This window comes from Semicossyphus pulcher, unplaced genomic scaffold, assembly GCF_022749685.1.
Source record: "Semicossyphus pulcher isolate SPU_LCO1_2020_fin unplaced genomic scaffold, fSemPul1.0.p SCAF_13, whole genome shotgun sequence".
In the NCBI taxonomy this organism is placed as follows: Eukaryota; Metazoa; Chordata; class Actinopteri; order Labriformes; family Labridae; genus Semicossyphus; species Semicossyphus pulcher.
In genome coordinates, this window is record NW_027211637.1 from 30,618,562 (window position 1) to 30,636,842 (window position 18,281).

General features: G+C 42.2%; 1 protein-coding gene across 1 annotated transcript; it reads left to right on the forward strand.

The window, feature by feature from the left end:
- The first annotated feature begins 1,842 nt into the window (after positions 1-1,842).
- Positions 1,843-17,882, forward strand: LOC138589403 (uncharacterized). Its single transcript, XM_069659666.1, has 24 exons — positions 1,843-1,999; positions 2,224-2,369; positions 2,657-4,330; positions 4,912-5,079; positions 5,298-5,396; positions 6,222-6,468; positions 6,578-6,640; positions 6,893-7,008; positions 7,904-8,032; positions 8,128-8,235; positions 8,361-8,502; positions 10,343-10,792; positions 12,553-12,597; positions 13,411-13,490; positions 13,626-13,738; positions 13,846-14,029; positions 15,106-15,190; positions 15,667-15,812; positions 15,936-16,026; positions 16,121-16,269; positions 16,523-16,608; positions 16,880-16,949; positions 17,081-17,202; positions 17,654-17,882. The coding sequence occupies exons 1-24, from the start codon at positions 1,843-1,845 to the stop codon at positions 17,880-17,882; spliced, it is 4,899 nt and encodes a 1,632-aa protein (XP_069515767.1).
- The last annotated feature ends 399 nt before the right edge of the window (positions 17,883-18,281 follow it).

The window sequence follows — 18,281 nt, forward strand, 5'->3', positions numbered from 1 at the left end:
CGTCAAAAATATGCCATGAAAATATGAGTAAAAATGTAACTCTCTCATTGTTGGTTGTACAGCGCTGGGTATGTATGCTAACTGCTAATGTAAACATTAAAAGCCTGAAAGGCTGATAAGGTTTGCTACAATTGACGAAGCTAATGCTAGCAACAAAAACTACCTACGTTCGATCGTGCTAACTAGCCTTTTTAGCTCAGCATGCTAAGACAGTGTTTAACCATGACATTCATGCTACTGTTGTTAGCAACTATATCTGTAACGTGACGGTTATATTAAATTAATTAGTTTAATGTCTAATTTGTTATACTTCTGGATGTGTATACAATGTTTTCTGTTACATTGCCAATAACTTCTGGTCTGAGCTGGCGGGCGCCGGGCGGTAACTAACAGAGCGGGGTCCAGGGGTGGGTGTGGGGGGTAGGAGAGACTGTCGAATGACACTGGTAGTTTAAATACCCACCAGCAACAAGAAGGAGAGGGTGAGTGGACAGTGTTTTCTCAACCGAATTCTGAATATGTTTTCTAAACCTTTAGACACAGTGTTAAAACTCAAACTCCAAGTAATTTGTTGCACCACGAAGCTTGTGAACGCAAGTGTACGTTACAGCTTAATCACGTTATAACTTCGCAGTGCTCTAAAGTAAAGTTATGCTAGCAAGTTAGCTCGCGAGTTAGCTTGCGCTACGGTATCGAAAGCTGCCCTGGCTATCCAATGCCTTAACATGTTTGATCATTTACAAGTTAAGCTTAATGCATTCCCTAAATAAATTTATATATCTTGATTACAGTACGTTTGCATAAGCTAGCGAGCGTGTTTATTTAACTTTTTAGCGCATTGACTTAAACATTTGCGTACTAAATTCTCAGCAACATTTCGGGATTAATTGTCAGTAACATGACCAAAGTCTGTCTTAGTTTTTGTTTGCAAGTCATGTTTTAAATGTATTCTACTTTAGCCGTGAAAGCTAGCACATGGTTTAAATGTAAAGCTTTCGGCTCATTGTTTATGAGGTATTGTTTGGGCCCTCCAGCGACTCATTGCCTGGTCCCACTGTTTCCCTCCAGTAAGACGTTCAAACATCATGGCTTCTCTTCCGATCTATGTCGTAAAGCTTACTGTTAAGAGCTGATTTGAGATCAGTTTATTGTGGTTCACGTCAACAGTTGGGCTATTGTGATTCGCGTGACACCCGTTTATTATCTGGCCCCATGTGAGTTTCCGGAAAAACACCTCCGCGCTCATCGGCGTAGATTCAAACGATTCTATTGGTCAGGAGGCTACCCGCGCTTGCCTTCCTTTTCTTCTTCTGTTGACTGTTATGGCGGTAGGCACCAATAACTGTTGCATCATCGCCAGCTGCTGGACTGTTCCCACTAAAAACTGTATATTGTCCACTTCAAGTATTCCGATTAATAACATTTTCTGTAACCAAACTCCAATTGTCTGTGATGGTGCAAGTCCTTTTGATCAGTTAAAATAATTTTCTTCTCCTTTTCCACTCGGTTCCCTCTGTTCTCTGTTCTCGCCAGCTTCAGCTGATCTTGTCCACTTGCTCCTCCTAATTAGTCTGTATAGTGACTTCCCTTGCAATGGAGACACACTGCCTGGCTTTCTCTACTTTTCACGTTGTCTTCTGACTCCTCTACATATTGTAGCAACATGCCCATACTCCTGTAGCGCTCTCATATGCACCTTCCTTTCCTTTGTGCTAAATACTTCCTACATTATATTCTATCATATAATGTCAGGAAACACCATTAAAAATTGTGATAAATTCAGTCATGATACTTCTAAGCCAAACTTGTTGCTGTGTGTACTAATGGGACTCTTATGTAAAGATGCATTTTTGTGGCGTTCTTGCAGGTCCATCCCTTCAGGAGATGGACCTCAATGTTGCTGCCAGTCCAGGGGGGCAGCCTAACTGCTATGAGCTGCTGGCCTGGCTCAATCAAACTTTACTGACTGGCTTCACCAGGGTGGAGCAGGTGTGCACAGGTAGGTCAGCATGCATGTTGTGCATTTATTTGTATTTGCTTGGTTATACAATGAATGTAAAGGTTGTACAATTATATGTACGTTGTTGACTTAAGAAAGAAGTAATACCCTGTCATTGTGTTATTTCATCAGGTTCTTATTTTTCAAACATGGGCTTGCAATATTTTCACAGCATGCTGCTTGTCCTTCCTTTTATGTGTGTGTGTGTGTGTATGAATATCCAGGTGCAGCCTTTTGCCAGCTGATGGACTGGTGTCTTCCAGGGTCCCTGGACCTCTCAAAGGTCCGGTTCCTTTGCAATAACATGGCAGACTCTCTGCACAACTTCAACTTACTGCAAGCTGCATTCAGAAAAGTTGGAGTGGTCCGAGTGAGTATTGTAAAAATCTAAAAACATTTAGCTTCGAATCAGTACAATTAAGAGCCTTATGAACAAATCAGACAGATATGAAATCATTACAGAATTATTGCATGTAGGTAGATAATCAACAAGAAATTACAGAATAGAAATGGCAAAGATATGATGAGATAGTTAAGAAACTGTGGCCCTGCACAGGTTTCCACCCTGACAAGTTGCTGGTTTAACTGTAAAATGTCATACTCTATAAATACGTTACACTAGTAAGGGACCTAACCGCTCCTCTTCTTTCCCACCAGTACATCCCCATCGAGACGCTGGCAGAAAGGAACTCTGTAGTGGCTCTGGCCTTTCTGCACTGGTTTAAACAGTTCTTTGAAAAGAACCGAAAAGGCAGAGAGTACCGTCCCTTACAGGCCAGAGGTGGACAAAGAATGGTTTATGTGGATGGCTATTCCTCCCAGACCCCCCGACCGACACTGGAGCTTACAGCAAAGATGGCACAAGATGGCAAAACAGTGGATAAACCAGGCAAAGAAGAACCAAAGGAGGATTCGAACAGGATTGCTGAAGTGATAGTCTTGATATCAGATGATGATGACGTTGTGACGACAGAGAAGGAAACAGAGAAAATGGACACGACTGTAAAAGAAGGCTCTGTACGGTCGAAGGAGATAAATAGGGTGGAGCAAGCGGAAGCAGCAGTCAATGGAAATCAAGGGACTAGTTTTTACAGGAGCGATACTTTGTTGTGCTTCATCAAAAGATGCTGTGGTGACACAAACTCAAATAACAATATAAATGAAGACCCTCACCCTGCCATTTTGAGTCCAACACACCCCACAGGCATCATTCGGGCCTGCTATCAGACGCCATACTGCCTCTACCTGTATATGGGGGTAGATCTGGGTGGAGGAAAGACCACAAGTGTCGTCCTGATTGGCTACTTTGACCAGAGCTCAGGAGTCAGTGTGGTGAAGCTGCTGCTCACTCTGCAGATGAGTGTTGACAGCGTTGATCCACAAACCACAGCGGACATGGACACTGACTCTATCGCAGGCACACAAACTGGAGATAGTGACGCACACCTTCTGATTGACACACTAAAGAAATTTGGCCTCCCTCTGTCCAACCTGGCTGTGTTTTACTGTAACGCTCCAAATCCAAGGCTGAGCCAGGTGTTGGTGTCCCAGCTCCAGGCTGTCAACAGTAAGTGTTTATCACTCTGCGGCCTCCCTGGGATAGCAGGAAGAGCCTGCCAGGCTGCACTTACGGCTTCCTTTCACCATGTGGTTGACCTGATTAACGACATTCACCATCACTACTCCACCTTCTTTTCCATTAATCAGAGTCTGAAAAATCTATTTGATGATGCAGGATCCTATAACCCATCCCATGCTATCTCTGCACAGTGTTTATGTATCATCCGCACTGTACAGAGGATGGTTGTGAGCTGGAGAGGTTTAGTTGAGTTCTTCAAGTCAGTGAGGCAAGTAGCTGACGCCCAGTCGATTGTAGCCCGGCTCATGGATCATAAAGTCAAGCTGGACTTCCTGTTCCTCGCGCACGCATTGGAGCCCCTGCAGGCTCTGCAGGAATTGCAGCAGCACGGCAAAGCGGCCGTTGCTTTGGAGTTCCAGCTGACCTCTGTGTTGTTTAACACCTACACATCCAGTCTCCTCCAGAACCCTGACAAAGAGCACTTTCTCAAGAGTCGAGACCTGCAGCTTCTCAACGATGTAAAGAAGTTGCTCCGCACAGTGGAGATGAACTTAGGTTCTAGTGCTACAGACTTCCTCTGGGCCACTGCTGTCATTGATCTGGGGGAACAGGAGAGGAGGGACTTCCGGAGGAATGCAGTGACTTTCTATAAAGTAGCACTCGAGAGTTTAGTGGAGAGTATTCCTAAGCAGCTTGGATACGTGGCACTAAGGAATATCTCGGTCGTGCTGAAGCATCCTGAAAATCTCAGAGTAAGAAGATTTATTTCTGTTTTACTCAGTGAAATTTAAGCAGCCATCTGTGGCTCCTATTTATGATACCAGTGACTTTAGTGTTTTAAAAAAGTAGTTTGGATCCAATACAATTTTTGTAACACAGAATAACTCAAAAACCCCAAATGATCAAGTAGCTCCTGTGTGCTGCACGTAAAGTGACGATGTTGATGTCGATGTTGATGGATCCTACCTTTTTAAAAAACTCTATCTCTGTAGGGGATCTTTCCTGCAAATGGTTTTAATATCGATAAAAACATAAAATAACAATCTGAGCTTGCCAGTGGAAAACAAAGAAATGCTTTTAGTCGGCGTACAGATGCATTTACATTTAAAAAACCTATTTAAAGGCAAAGGCTCAAAAGATTTTGGAGTTCCTTTTGAAAGGTGAAATTCTGAATTATTCCTTTTACTCGATTTTGGAAAATTCAAAGCTTATTTGGCCAACCACATCCCATTGCAAGTTGCTCTGTGTAATGTCCAAAACATTTCAGTGGATCAAACCTTAGTTAATACTTTTGTACAGTATTGAATGTGTGATGTCTGCGTTTTCCCTCCAGGGTTGTACGTTGTCCATGAGCGTGGTGTCAGAGTTCGGGGTTCAGATGGGTCTGTGTGACGCTGGGTCTCCAGAAAGTCAAAAACTAGCAAACGACTACTTCAGTGTCATTAGGAGGGTACTGGAGGAGCAGAAGAGTGGAGCAAGAAGAGCTCAGACCTGGGCAAAGGTAAACCGACAACACAACAGAATTTACCTTTTTATAGAAGGTGTAGATTTTTTCCCTCTGCAATCACAGTATTAGAAATGTACCCAACAATCTTCTGTTACTATAAAGTTTAGATAGTTCTTCAGGTGTAGATGAAGTGTTAATTCAGTAGCTTCTGTAGAAACATTGCTGCAGAATATTAAATATCATTACAAGAGTTCCCTGTTTTCTTTGTGCAGATGTTGCACGACATTCGACAGTACTCCATTCTGCGGAGACTCGTCCTGACCCTTCTAGCCCTGCCAGGCTCTCTCAACAGGACCAAGGTGTTTGCTAAGGTGAGTGCTGAAAGCTAAAGCTATTCAGAGAGAGAGGACTTGCAAGCTTACCAACCAAGTCAGCGTTGGTTGGCCGTTTTATGTATTTATTGCATTTGGTTTTTATTTAATGTGCATATAATTTGTGCATTTTTTTGATTGATAAAATCCTTAGACAGCTGCTAATCTCTATAAATCACTGGTAGAAAAGAAAGGCACAGACTCAACTGTTCTTGTTTTGTTTCTATTTGTAAGTGGGCCGATTGAATCCTTATTAAACAGCAGCCATCATATCATGGTTTTAAAAGTTCATTATTATATTATTACAAACTCATTTGAGTGATGAGACACAGTACCTGCAGCACATGCAGACTGCAAGCAGCTCTCAGTGATCCAGGATTCCTCTGATTTCCTCTAACGTCTCTCTGCCTGAAGAACTACTTGTTAGAGCTCAAATATGGTGTGATTACTCTTCGATCAAAAACCCAGAAGTCCCAAAGTAAAGGATTTATTTTTTTTATGTTTCCCTAAAGTCTCTTTCAGTAGGCACCAATCACGTATCAGCAGGCTTTGGTGTATGCAGGAAAACAGTCGTGTATAGAGCGCAAAATTAGGCAGACCGTTATCATCTGACAACGATTTATCTACTTATTAATGTCTATAAACAGGCATCTGCAGCACGTTCAGCTAACAATCTGTTCTAGATCAAAAGTGTATACTTGAGACAAATTGGCTTAAGACTCCATAAATGAGGAACTGTAAAATTCATGTAGTTGCATATGTGTCATGTCCTTGTTACATATTCTGTATAGTTAAATATTTGTGTGTGTTTGTTCCTGTCTCCAGGTGTTCGACAATGTTAGCAATTATACCCCTACAGCCTCAGCTAAACCTGGCAGGATAACAGGGAGACCCCGAGTCTGCAGAAGGAGACCTGGACATGCAGGTCATGGTGGCAAGAAGATGAAAGAAAAGAAGGATGAAGGGTCTTCATCGGAGGAGGAGGGCAGTTTTCAGACCAAACCCAGTCAGCACTTTACTCTCAAACAGGTCAGCAGTATGGAGGACTCTGACTACACCGACAATTCCTCTGGTAAGACAGTAATATGTGCTCTGTGCAAGTATAGCTACAAATTAATGCCACTGTTAGTAGTCAACATGTTGATAATAACCAACATGTCTGTGTTTTCCATTTTTATCAGATGTGGTTGATGTCACAGAAGAGTCCAAAATATGTCCCACCAACAGGCAGGACAAGGCCGAAGGTAAGAAAATATAGTAATATAGTTTATAATCTAGTGAAACAACCACAAAGGGGCTCATTTTATTCCGTACAGTACCTGATTCATCTTCATGAAATGCACACAATACCTGAGAATTGAATGTAAAATGAAAAGGACACATGTTTCTTTAGAATGTATGAATTGTATTAGCAACATTATGATGCTTTTATATGTGTAAATATAACAGAGTTTATTGTGCTGTAGATTTAGTAGCTTACTGTCACTGTTTTGCAGGTGGAGGAACTCCTCAGGCAGAGCTTCTATACATTGTGAGCGAAAATGACAATGATGGTTGCACGGTTTCATCAAGCACACCATCCAACTCGGATCAAACGCAGTCTAAATTCACTGTAAGTTTTTTTTCACATTAGCAAAAAAAGATTAGATTATATATACTTTATTGTCCCTGAGGGGAGCTTTGCCTTGGGCCAATCTTGGATCCCATCGGCTATAGTCTGAGAAGATGTAGATGGCGGTTAACGACGGCGTGCTGCATTGTTTGAAGAAAAGAAACAGATTTTCTTTTGATTGACTTTAATTAACGGGTCTTACCTTCATGATGCAGATTAGTAAGAATCAAGCTTTGTCAGGTCTGTCCTCAAGACGAGAAGAAAACTACTTTTAAAATACTAATTTGTTGAACAGAGGTCAGGTCGATTATTGCTGATGCATTTGGGGAAGTCGGGAAATCTGAATGCTGAAAGGCTTTCGTGACACTGCGTCAGGGAAGTTGAATTTGAGATCTAGAACAGATTGTTGGCTGTTAGCATGCAGATGCCTTTTTAAAGAGATTATTAAGAAGCTAAATCATCGTCAGACAGCCGCTGATGGGAGCCGGGATGTCATTACGGCGCATTAAGTTCCGCCAGCTTTTGCTGCCAACACAGATTGTTTTTCCTGCATACACCTGCTGATACGTGATTGGTCAATATTACTCGGACTATAAGCGCACTACAAACCTAAACCAGAACACCAGAATCCACGTCCCTGCCCACAGATTCTACATTTCTATGTATGATCTGTAAATAGAGATTTGCCTTGGGCAAGAGAGCAAAAATACAGCTCAGGGCAACTTGTTGGAACAAACAGCTGAAGAAGGTCAGGTTTGGCTGGTTTGTTGGGCAGTGTGACTGAGGTTTGAAGGAAAGAAAGCCTGAACTGATTGCTTGCAGTATTTAAATCACTCTCTGGTACACTGTCTGAAACTGTCAGTAGTCATAGTGTAACCTCTTGTGTGTTAAACAGGGGGAGCTGGTCTGGGGTAAGGTGGATGGCTTTTCTACCTGGCCAGCCATCACTGTACCCTGCAAGGAAGAGGATGTACGCCCAGGGAAGGGGATGGTTAAGTGGTACGGACAAAATATGTCCTCTCAGGTGAGTCAGATTTAGATGGACAATGCAAATGTTCAGTGTTTTATATGAATTATCCTTATATAATTTTCCCTTCTCTGCATCCTTTCTTCTTCCAGGTCAGTCTAAAGGATCTGAAACCATTCGCTGCCTTCACCCAGAACTTCTGCTCCAACTCCTTCGCCATCCTTGTCACCTACCGAGAAGCCATCTTCTTGTCCCTGCAGGTCTGTGTCTCTGATGTACATAAAAAAGACTTGGTTGTTGTTTTAACTGTCCGGACAGCATAGAAAGCGTTCGTATTTGATGCTTAGTTGTCCTCCTGCTGATATATGTGTGTTTGTGTCTTAAGGAGGCCGCTCTGCGTTGTCAGAAACAGTTCTCTGCGGATCTCATGGACAAAGATGAGCAGCTGAAACAGATGTTAGACTGGGCCTTTGGAGGATTCCTACCCACAGGGTCGGATGGACTCGATCCAGAAGGTGCCACAAACGGTATGAAGCATCTAAATTTTAGAGCCTCGTTAATGTCAGACTGATATACAGAGGAGAACAAAAACAGAATCAACAATACAAGCCCCACACCCATTACTGCTGGTCCCTGCTCCCACAGAGGGCGATCCATGGCCTCCACCCCCAACCCCTCAGTGTCATACACAAACACACTCGCACACATAGACGAGGAAAGACAGGACGGCATGTTTTTTAAAGAAACAAATCCTTTTGTTATTTGAGGTGAAATTAATTGAGGTCTGGGGGTGCTTACTCCTTTTCATTTTTGGTTTCTCCTCTGATATTTCTCTCACACCATTACATCGGTACAATAGATGAGAAAAGGCCGAGAGTACATAATAGCTGTGTCCTAATTCAGGGGCTGCATCCTTCGAAGGACGTATTTAAAGGCTGTTCGCGTCACAGCGGTGTCGAAGGCTGTCCCATTTTGAAGGCTCCTTCAGATGCGGCCGGCAAACACGTCCTCCTTTTCCTGAGCCACGAAGGATCCATCGGGTGCATCCTTCGTGGCCCAACGTATCCCAAGATTCATTGCACGCCAATTCAAACAAGCAGGCGGACTCTCAAGCGGCTGAGGAACACTGTAATCGTTTTTGGTTTGAACTCAATCGAATAGCTAGAGATACAAATGTTAAAAAACCAAAGGGGCCTTGAAACAAATGATCTGTAAAATAGGTCTAGTGACGTGACGTTAGCTATGGGAACAGCCGTAGATGCAAACAGGAAATCCTCTGTAGACCAGACCTCGCTTCAGTTCAGTCAACACAGGCTGCAAATGACTCAGTAGACCGCAGACTTCGAAGGATTTAGCACCTGAATTTATGCCACAGCTTGTGGCTATCGTGATTACTACATACTTCCTTCCTGAAACTGGGTTTTTTGTTTCAGTCAATGCTACACAACGACTTTCAAACACATCATTCAAATACTCGTAAAAGTAGGCATGCACAAAGTTTAACTCAGAGGCACCAACAACTAAAGTGAGGCAGCATCCATTTGCAGAGTCATTTGACCCGGGTCTGAATGTTGATTGTAACTTTTCCCACTCAGCAAAAAAGCCGAGTGATGGTGGGTGTGGGAGGTGTGGGAAAGCGGCTGTAGAGAGCTGAATGTTGGACATCGGCTACGGGCTCTTTCCCTCTTCTATATTTCAGACCAAATTAAAGTTTTCACAGGGTTTACTAACTTAGGTCTAAAATAGAGGAGTATCTATTACAACACTTCCTCTTAAAGGTTGAGACTGTTGTCATCTTGACTACGTTTAAAAATGATTTATTCTTATTATATAAAAACTACAGCTTGAATGATCTTGTTTTTGTTTTATACTTTTCAAACACGTTATTAGATTTTATTGCCATAAAGGTCTAGCTGTAATCTTTACTTTCTAAACAAACTTCTACACCACGTATCCAAAAAACTAGCAGTGCATTCAACTTGACCACGCACAAAACACTGCTGATCTTGACACACAATCGTCTCTCGGTTGTGGGAAATGGTGTTCACTGGATGCAGCTGAAAACAGATTTTAAATTAACAACAATATGAGATGTTTTAAAAGAGTGTACACCTCTACACATTTGGATTTTAAATCATTTTGAGTAACGTCTTCCAGTGCATGATTTTGACCTTCTGAATGAGGTTTTGGTCACACGGTCATGAGAAGTTTCTGTTTCCCTTCAGCTCTCTGTATCTAACCACAACTAAGAGAGATGTTCCTATAAAAAGATTATGCATGTACAACTTGGGGTAAACATGATGAAGTGCAAGTTTTTCTTGATGGCTGTGTGAAATATGTAATTGTCACGTCTGGTGGTTTTTTTAGGTGACAGGAAAACCAACAACCATAGACCGAAGGTGCAGAAAAAACTCTTCCTGATAGCGAACCCTTCTGATCACTCCGTCAGCAGCTCCTCCTCCTCCCCGATGAGCGGCAAAAGCGGTTTCACTTCTGAGCCAAAAGTAAGAACTGACTCCTCTAGGTCTTCGCTCAAACCTGGAGGAGTCATGAAGGAGAAGAAATCTAGCGGAGGATGGGCTCCTAAACAAGCACGGGTAGAAAGAGATGAGTACGGAGCAGGATGGGGGAGAGGGAGAGGCAGAGGAGGCTGGAGAGGAGGGAAGGTTCAGCAGAAGAAATTCAGTCCGTTTGATGGATTTGATAATGACATGTCACCAGACTTTGTGCCAAACAAGAAGAGGACCCTCACCAAACCTTACAATAAGGCGGACCAGACGACCAGCGTTTACACCCAGCCGGACCAGAGACTCAGAGGTACCACTCAGAATATCATTTTATTATTAAACAAATGAATGTTAATTATTAGTAAACACATTTGAATAGTTAAATTACAACCTGAGCAATCATAACAACACAACACAGGAAAATAGTTTGTGTCTACAGTCCTTTTTAAGTTCTTAATAACAACTAGTTTCATCTCCTCATTTTAATTAATGAAGTTAAACAGCAGGAAGTCATTAGCCTTATAAGCTGTAACAGAACCCTCCGAAAACACCATATATGGTCATGTTGGCCAAAGCATATGTTAAACCTAATTTTAACATATGGAGGCATACATGGAGAAATATACACAATCTGCTCTTATTATATTATATATATATTATTGGCATTGTTTTATAACCAGAACTCTAAACAACATTTTAAGGTTTGATATGTGAACTATATCCAACTACATCTTTTTTTACTGTCTAAATGGGTCATAACTTTGCTAACTTGTTTATTTATACACCGTTATCTACATATTAATGTGGAATATGTTCGTATAGGACAAGATTTTGGTATCAGAAACTTTGTTCATTTGAGCAGGCTTTGATTGCATGCAGGAAAAAAAGCCAGTGTCAAGACAAGAGCTGGAAAACATTTCACTTTCTGTCAATCTGCAAAGACAATCAATAATAATAATAATAATAATAATATTACATTTTATTTAAAGGCTCCTTTCATGGCACTCAATGTCACCTTACATCATATAATAACATACAACACAATAAACAGCAGAGCACCAGTAATAAAACATCTGTACAAGCATACATGCAATAAGACATCTGTACTGTTACGGCCTCTGTAAAACGCACAAAACGGCTCGAGAGGCCGAACACAGACGGACGCCATGAACAGATTTCTAAGTTAAACAATCATTTTTATTTTAACAAAGCACCTCTAAGTCGAAAAATCCAAGTGAACAAACAAAAGCGGCTAGAGATCCCGGCCAAAAGGAACAAAAGATGGGGAAGGACTGAGCCAGCCAGGTAGTGGACCGTCACACTCAGACCATCCCCCCATACCGACCTAAAGGAGCTTTACCAAACAAAATAAGAACTCAAAAACTGAACTACCGGAGAGCTTCAACCCAAACGAAAATAACAAACAAAAAAAAAGTAAAATAACAAAACCCAGCAGCTAACCCGTGCATGGGAAAGGGGGAAAAAACAGGAACTGAGGAAAAAGAAAGATTCCCCAGAGCTGCGCTGTGGCGTGTGTGTGATTCCCTTCGCCCTCCTCTTCTTCTCCACTGGCCTCCTCTTCTGATGAGGAGGCGGCCATTATTATCAGGAGTTCTGCTGGCATTTGAACAGGTGGAGGGAAAGCCGGAGAAACAGAGAAAAACACCATCTACACCACGCCTACAATCGGTGCATAATAAGGCGTATTCACAAGAGGTGCGCAGCGCGGCGACGCGTTCATGAGCGGCCGGCATGTAACAGTACAAACAATGACCGGGTGATGGGAGAGGGAGTCTTTGCCGGATATCCGAGTATCCTAAACTCAAAGCCCTTTAAAATCAGCTGCTGCCTCCGGGGGCTAAATCGTCATCAGATAATGGCCGATGGGTCCAGAGATTGCCTATGTAGTAAAGACTAGCTCTCTATGTAAATATTTGTTTGTGTAGTGCAACGTGTTCTTATTAAGTAATGTATAAATATTCACTTCATAAACATGCCCCTTATAAAAAGGTGACGTTTGATTATAACAGCTGATGCCGCTGGCCCTGATTTTGGTTTCTTTCCCTGCAGAGGAGATCATTCGTAACATCATGGACACGAAACTGGACATCGAAGGTGAGTGTTTTGGCTTGTTGCACGTTATTTCCGCTCTAAGCTGCAAGAATGTTTGAGTTTGTTGTTGTAAATGGTGATCTTCGAACAGTCACTTCATTTTCTTGATTGTTTGTGTGCAAAGTTAAGCGAGAGTTGCTAATCCTCCAGTGAATCTCTTACTAACTTTTTATGAAGATTCTTAAAGGAGAATGCTGGAATGTTTTAACTTGGGCCTTATTTTAACATACTGTGTGACTTCATTCACAGACTTTGTATTTTCTAATAGTTTGGATGAAACACAACATTTATGTAACACAAAATAACACAAACAAGCCAGATTGAGGAAGTGGTAGACGAGCAACTCCAGTGATCTGGGAGGTAAAATTGCTGATTTTGTCAATGGAGTCTGGTGGCTGTTTTAAGTCGACAAAAATATCTTACTGTTACAAAAAGCTTGATTTCTGTAGGGATGATTTCTGTTGTCAGACACTTAGAATAATAATCTGAGCCTGTTGCTTGTTGGCAAAAACGAGCTCTTTAGTGGACGTACTTTGATCAGGCAAATTTGCCCCCTAAGGCATATGTTGCAGCCATTACAGCCTCTTAGAGCAATACCAAAGTATTTTATAACTTTAAACCCAAAATATTACAAAAGAATGACCAAATTCCCCTTTAAAAACTATTTTTTATGGAGCAACATGAGAGGAATACTTTTTATGTGATTTCATATATTGTCTTGTAAAGATAGTTTCACTTCCTCAGAATCTCATTTGTCTCTCATTTGCTTCCTCCTGTCTGTGTTCTGTCTGTGTTCTGTCTGTGCTGCGTCTGCAGGTTTCTGTTTGTGCTGCGCGACCGAAAACGTGGAGATATCCCACCCTCTGTTTAAAGGCAGCCTCTGCTCCAAGTGTAAAGTAAGAAATCTTCAACTCCTCTTCCTCAGTTCTCAGAGGGTGTGGGTTAAATATGAGAAACTGTAAGCACAAGTCTCGTACTGTAAGTCTGTTGATTTGACCCCATCGTGACCCTCTGTGATGCTGTCTGTTTAGGATAACTTGGAAGAAACTCTGTATCGCTATGATGAAGATGGGTATCAGTCCTACTGCACCATCTGCTGCTATGGACTGGAGGTCATACTGTGTGGCAACTTCAGCTGCAACAGGTTGGTCAAATTTTCAGTGTAGCTATCTTAAAGGTAACAAGTTCATCCTAAGTTTCCCTTCCTTTAATTGTCCCACTAACCATCTCCCTCTTTCTCTTCACTCACAGATCTTATTGCACAGACTGTCTGAACATCCTCGTTGGTCCCGGGACGTTTGATGCACTAAAGATGACGGACCCGTGGATCTGCTTCTTGTGTCAGCCTCACAGGCCCCACGGTGCTCTGATCCCCAGAGAGGACTGGAGCATCCGTGTGCAGGAATTATTCGCCAACAACAGCGCCATGGAGTTTGTGAGTGTTCAGTAGAGCCTTTAATATCCCATACCTTCAAATATGTATGTCTAAAAGTATTTATACCTCTTGCAAGAATAATTTCCTGCATCAAAGCATTTTTTGTGCATAGTTTTAAACTCAATAACGGTAGTGGTAGAAGTATTTAACCTCATTTTAGCGTTGGGACAATCTGTAGGCGCGGGACCAGATTGTAGTATAGGTACGAGAAGTATTGACCAATCACGTATCAGCAGTCTTTGGTGTATGCAAGACAAACAGTCTGTCTGGGGAGCGGAGCGTAATGAACCGTAATGACATCCCGGCTCCCATCGGCGTCATCTGATGACGACTTAACTTTTTATTGATCTCTATAAACAGACATCTGAACCTGCTGTTCAGCTAACAATCTGTTCTAGATCAAAACATTTAAAGTTGAGCGACAAATTGGCTTAATGCTCGCAGATTAGCGTTTAGATTTCCTGACTTCCTTGAATGCATCATAAACGATGGCTCCGCCCTCCGTCTCATGTTAAAGTAGTGTTCTTCTCCTCCTGAGGACAGACCGGACAAAGCTTCATGTTGTTCCTAATCTGCATCATGATGTTGTTCTTTCAGCAAACTGGAGAGCCGTTAATTAAAGTCGATCACAAGAAAATCTGTTTCTGTTTGGGCTTCATCCCGCTGCAGTAAGCCAGAGTGCAGCCTCTGTGTAACTTACTGTTTACAGTGAGACTGAGACTCGCAAACAGATGAACGGGCGCTCCTCCGGGGGATGGGACGAACCGAGAGTGCGTTTATTTAGCAGACATATCTGGAGGGAGAATTTCACTTCACTCATCTGAACACATGGTTGCTTCTTAAGTTGCTAACTGGACTTTAAACTTGGCTGGAAGTCCTTAATCGTTAAACGCTGGCTACACCGAAAGCCCTGAAAACTTCCATCACTCTCAGAACCAATCGGCTATCATCTGAAGACGATACAGTCTCCGACATTGCAGTCTTATTAATACAGAGTTCAGTGCTTCAGTGGAATTTCCATTGATGAGAAATGACACCATCTCAGTTTCCACTTTGTTCTGCCTTTTATTTTGTAGGAGCCTCACCGTGTTTACCCGTCCATCCCTGCCAACCTGCGCAGACCGCTTCGAGTTCTCTCACTGTTTGATGGCATAGCAACAGGTGAGTACACAGACCCGGTCCCTTCTTCCCCAAAACCATGATCCTTTTTATAAGTTAGAAACACTGTTTTTTTTTTTATTGTTCTTTGTTATTTATTAAATCACTCATTTCGACTCACACGTTACCTGATAAAAGAAAGGACTGAAAAAAGAACAGAAGCAGGTAAGATTTGTCGGTTTATGTTGCTGTTGATGGTTGTGGAGCTTCTTCAGATGCTCTTAGGGTTCATTTTTAATCTACCATCATTTATTAGAGTGTCCTCTCGTCTGATGTTTCAGGACACACCTCTTTAACTTCTTAAGAATTGTTCATCATCTCAGCCTTAAGATGCTTTGAGGCTTTGAGGAAACACACTTTCGTGATTTCCTCACTGATATTTTTCTGCTCTTCTAACATTTTCCAGTTATTATAAAAACGTGTATTTCTTGACTGATGCCTTGCAGCATGTAAATGTATTTGTCTAACTGTATCCTTAGGTTACCTGGTGTTGAAGGAACTGGGCTTCAAAGTAGAGAAATATGTTGCTTCAGAGGTCTGCGAGGATTCGATTGCCGTGGCGACCGTCCAACACGATGGGAAGATCATCCACGTTGGAGACGTCCAGTCCATCACTGAGAAACATGTATATTCACCCACACTACTTGTTCTTTCACCTTTATTTCCGTACGTTTCTCTGAGCTAAGTACATCTCCCTTTATTGGTTGTTGTTTTGAGTTGCTCTGTATGTTCTTCTTTAACAACACAGCTGGAGAAGTGGGGTCCGTTTGATTTGCTGATCGGTGGAAGCCCCTGTAACGACCTCTCCATCGTCAACCCGTACAGAAAAGGAATCTATGGTTAGTATCTGTGAATGAATAAATGAAACTTTTATTAAATCTACTTAATTAAAAAACATCCTGTTTTGCTGTAATTCCCTTTTATCTCCTGCAGAGGGCACTGGTAGGCTGTTCTTTGACTACTACCGCATCCTTCAGCTGCTGAAGCCCAAAGAGGAAGACCCCAGGCCGTTCTTCTGGCTGTTTGAGAACGTGGTCTTCATGAACAACCACGACAAAGTCAACATCTGCCGCTTCCTCGAGGTTCGCCCTCTTCCAGTTTGTTTGGTTTCTGGTGGATCCTTTTTGTTTGTAGCTCTTTCCTCTTCTTAGTAGCTTCTTTAACACCTGAAATGTTGGTCAATAAATCCTCCTTCCTCTCCTCTTTTCTGTTTTGTTCTTCATTCTCCTGTGTCATGTCTCTTTTACTCTCCCTTCTGATATTTCTTTAACAAACATTGTCTCAGAGAATGACATGCAGAGAGCTGACTGTCGCTGCTATCTGATTCTTTGACAGTGCAACCCGGTGCTGGTGGATGCGGTCAATGTCAGTCCCGCCCACAGAGCTCGTTGCTTCTGGGGAAACATCCCGGGGATGAGCAGGTGAGATGTTTTTTATGTTATACTCTTTAGAGATCTATTTTTCTTCCTCTCCAGAATGAGTGGAAGGATTTTCATAGAAGTGTGTCTGTGATGCTTTTTCTGACTCATTACTTTATGCTTGAACACTCTCTTCTTGCTTTCATGTATTGTCTTCTGTCTCTGTCTCTGTACCAGTCTTTTCTGTTTCTTTATCTTGTAAAGCACATTTTATTTTCTATTTTTTCTTTTTTTTTTTTGTCTTATAATTAAAAATGTGGGGTTTTTTTTGCAGGCCTATCATTGCCTCCCAGAACGACAAGCTGACTCTGCAGGACTGTTTGGAGATCGGTAGAGAAGCCAGGGTCAGTGAATGAACCTGCTGGTTCAATTTTACTCCGTTTTGAGTTTTCTATTCTTTTGTATTTCCCCCAAAATATGATTAAGGTGTTCATTACGGTACAAATCACTGACTGAATGTTGTTTTTTGTTCCAGGTCACTAAGGTGAGGACGATCACCACCAATAGAAACTCTCTGAAGCAGGGCAAAGACGTCTCTCTGCTGCCGGTCCTCCACAATGGCAGGGAGGACAACCTCTGGATCACCGAACTAGAAAAGTAGGCACCGTGATGCTCGAAAAATGTTACAGCCAGCATACTTAAAGGGGACACACATTTCAGCTGGTTTTGTTCTAAACTGCTGCTGCAGCTCTCTCAGAACTATTTCTCTATATAAAAAATGTTGCTTTAAGTGATCAAGACGCTGTGCAACCAGATGGCTGCATGTTGGTTGGTAATAAAAGTCGGCACAGGTTAAAGTTCTTGCTCTGGATGAAGGTTAGGCTGAAATACTTAGGGCAAGGACAAACACTCAGGTGTGTGGGATACTCATGTACAGCTCACCTCAGCTAACACATTTCTGCTGCAAAGCTCTGGTTCATATTCACTCATCTGTTGCCACTGACCTTTTAATGTCTAAATGAATGAATGAAACTGAATTGCCCTTTTGGGATAAAAAAAAGTTGTCTGAATCTGAATACGTTTCCTTTCCATCCTTGTTGTTAACCAGGATCTTCGGTTTCCCCAAACATTACACGGACGTGAGGGACATGAACCGGCAGCAGAGGCAGAAGGCTCTGGGGAAGGCTTGGAGCGTGCCGGTCATCCGTCACCTCTTTGCTCCCCTGAAGGACTATTTTGCCTGCGAGGAGCTGCCTCCTATGACCACAACCACCACCTCCAACTCCTCCACCTCCTCATCCTCCCCTGCTTCTCCAGAACTGCAGCAGCTGAGATAGGGGAGGCTGGTTAATCTGTGCAATATAGTATGTATCTGAGTGTGTTTGTGTGGAGTTTGTTTTTTCTCTACTACTTTCAGTTAGACGGGCTTTTGTGGACACAGTCGCAGGTCCATTTTGTCCACTTTGCAATCAAGTCTCTCGCATTTAATTACACAAACAGTTTGCGTGCAAAGCAGTCACTTTAACCTCCATTTTGGACAAAAAAATGTACCTGTCGAGGTTTCCTTTTTTTACACGAATGTTAAGTTGCTGTTAATGGTGCTACTAAGCCAAAAAAAGCTACAAATTTGAGCTTAGAAGGCTTTGAAGTAGAGTGTGCTCACTGGTAGATTAGTACGACCTTTGAACCTGTATCTGGATAATGATGTAAAACAAAACAAAAAGCATGTGCGGGAA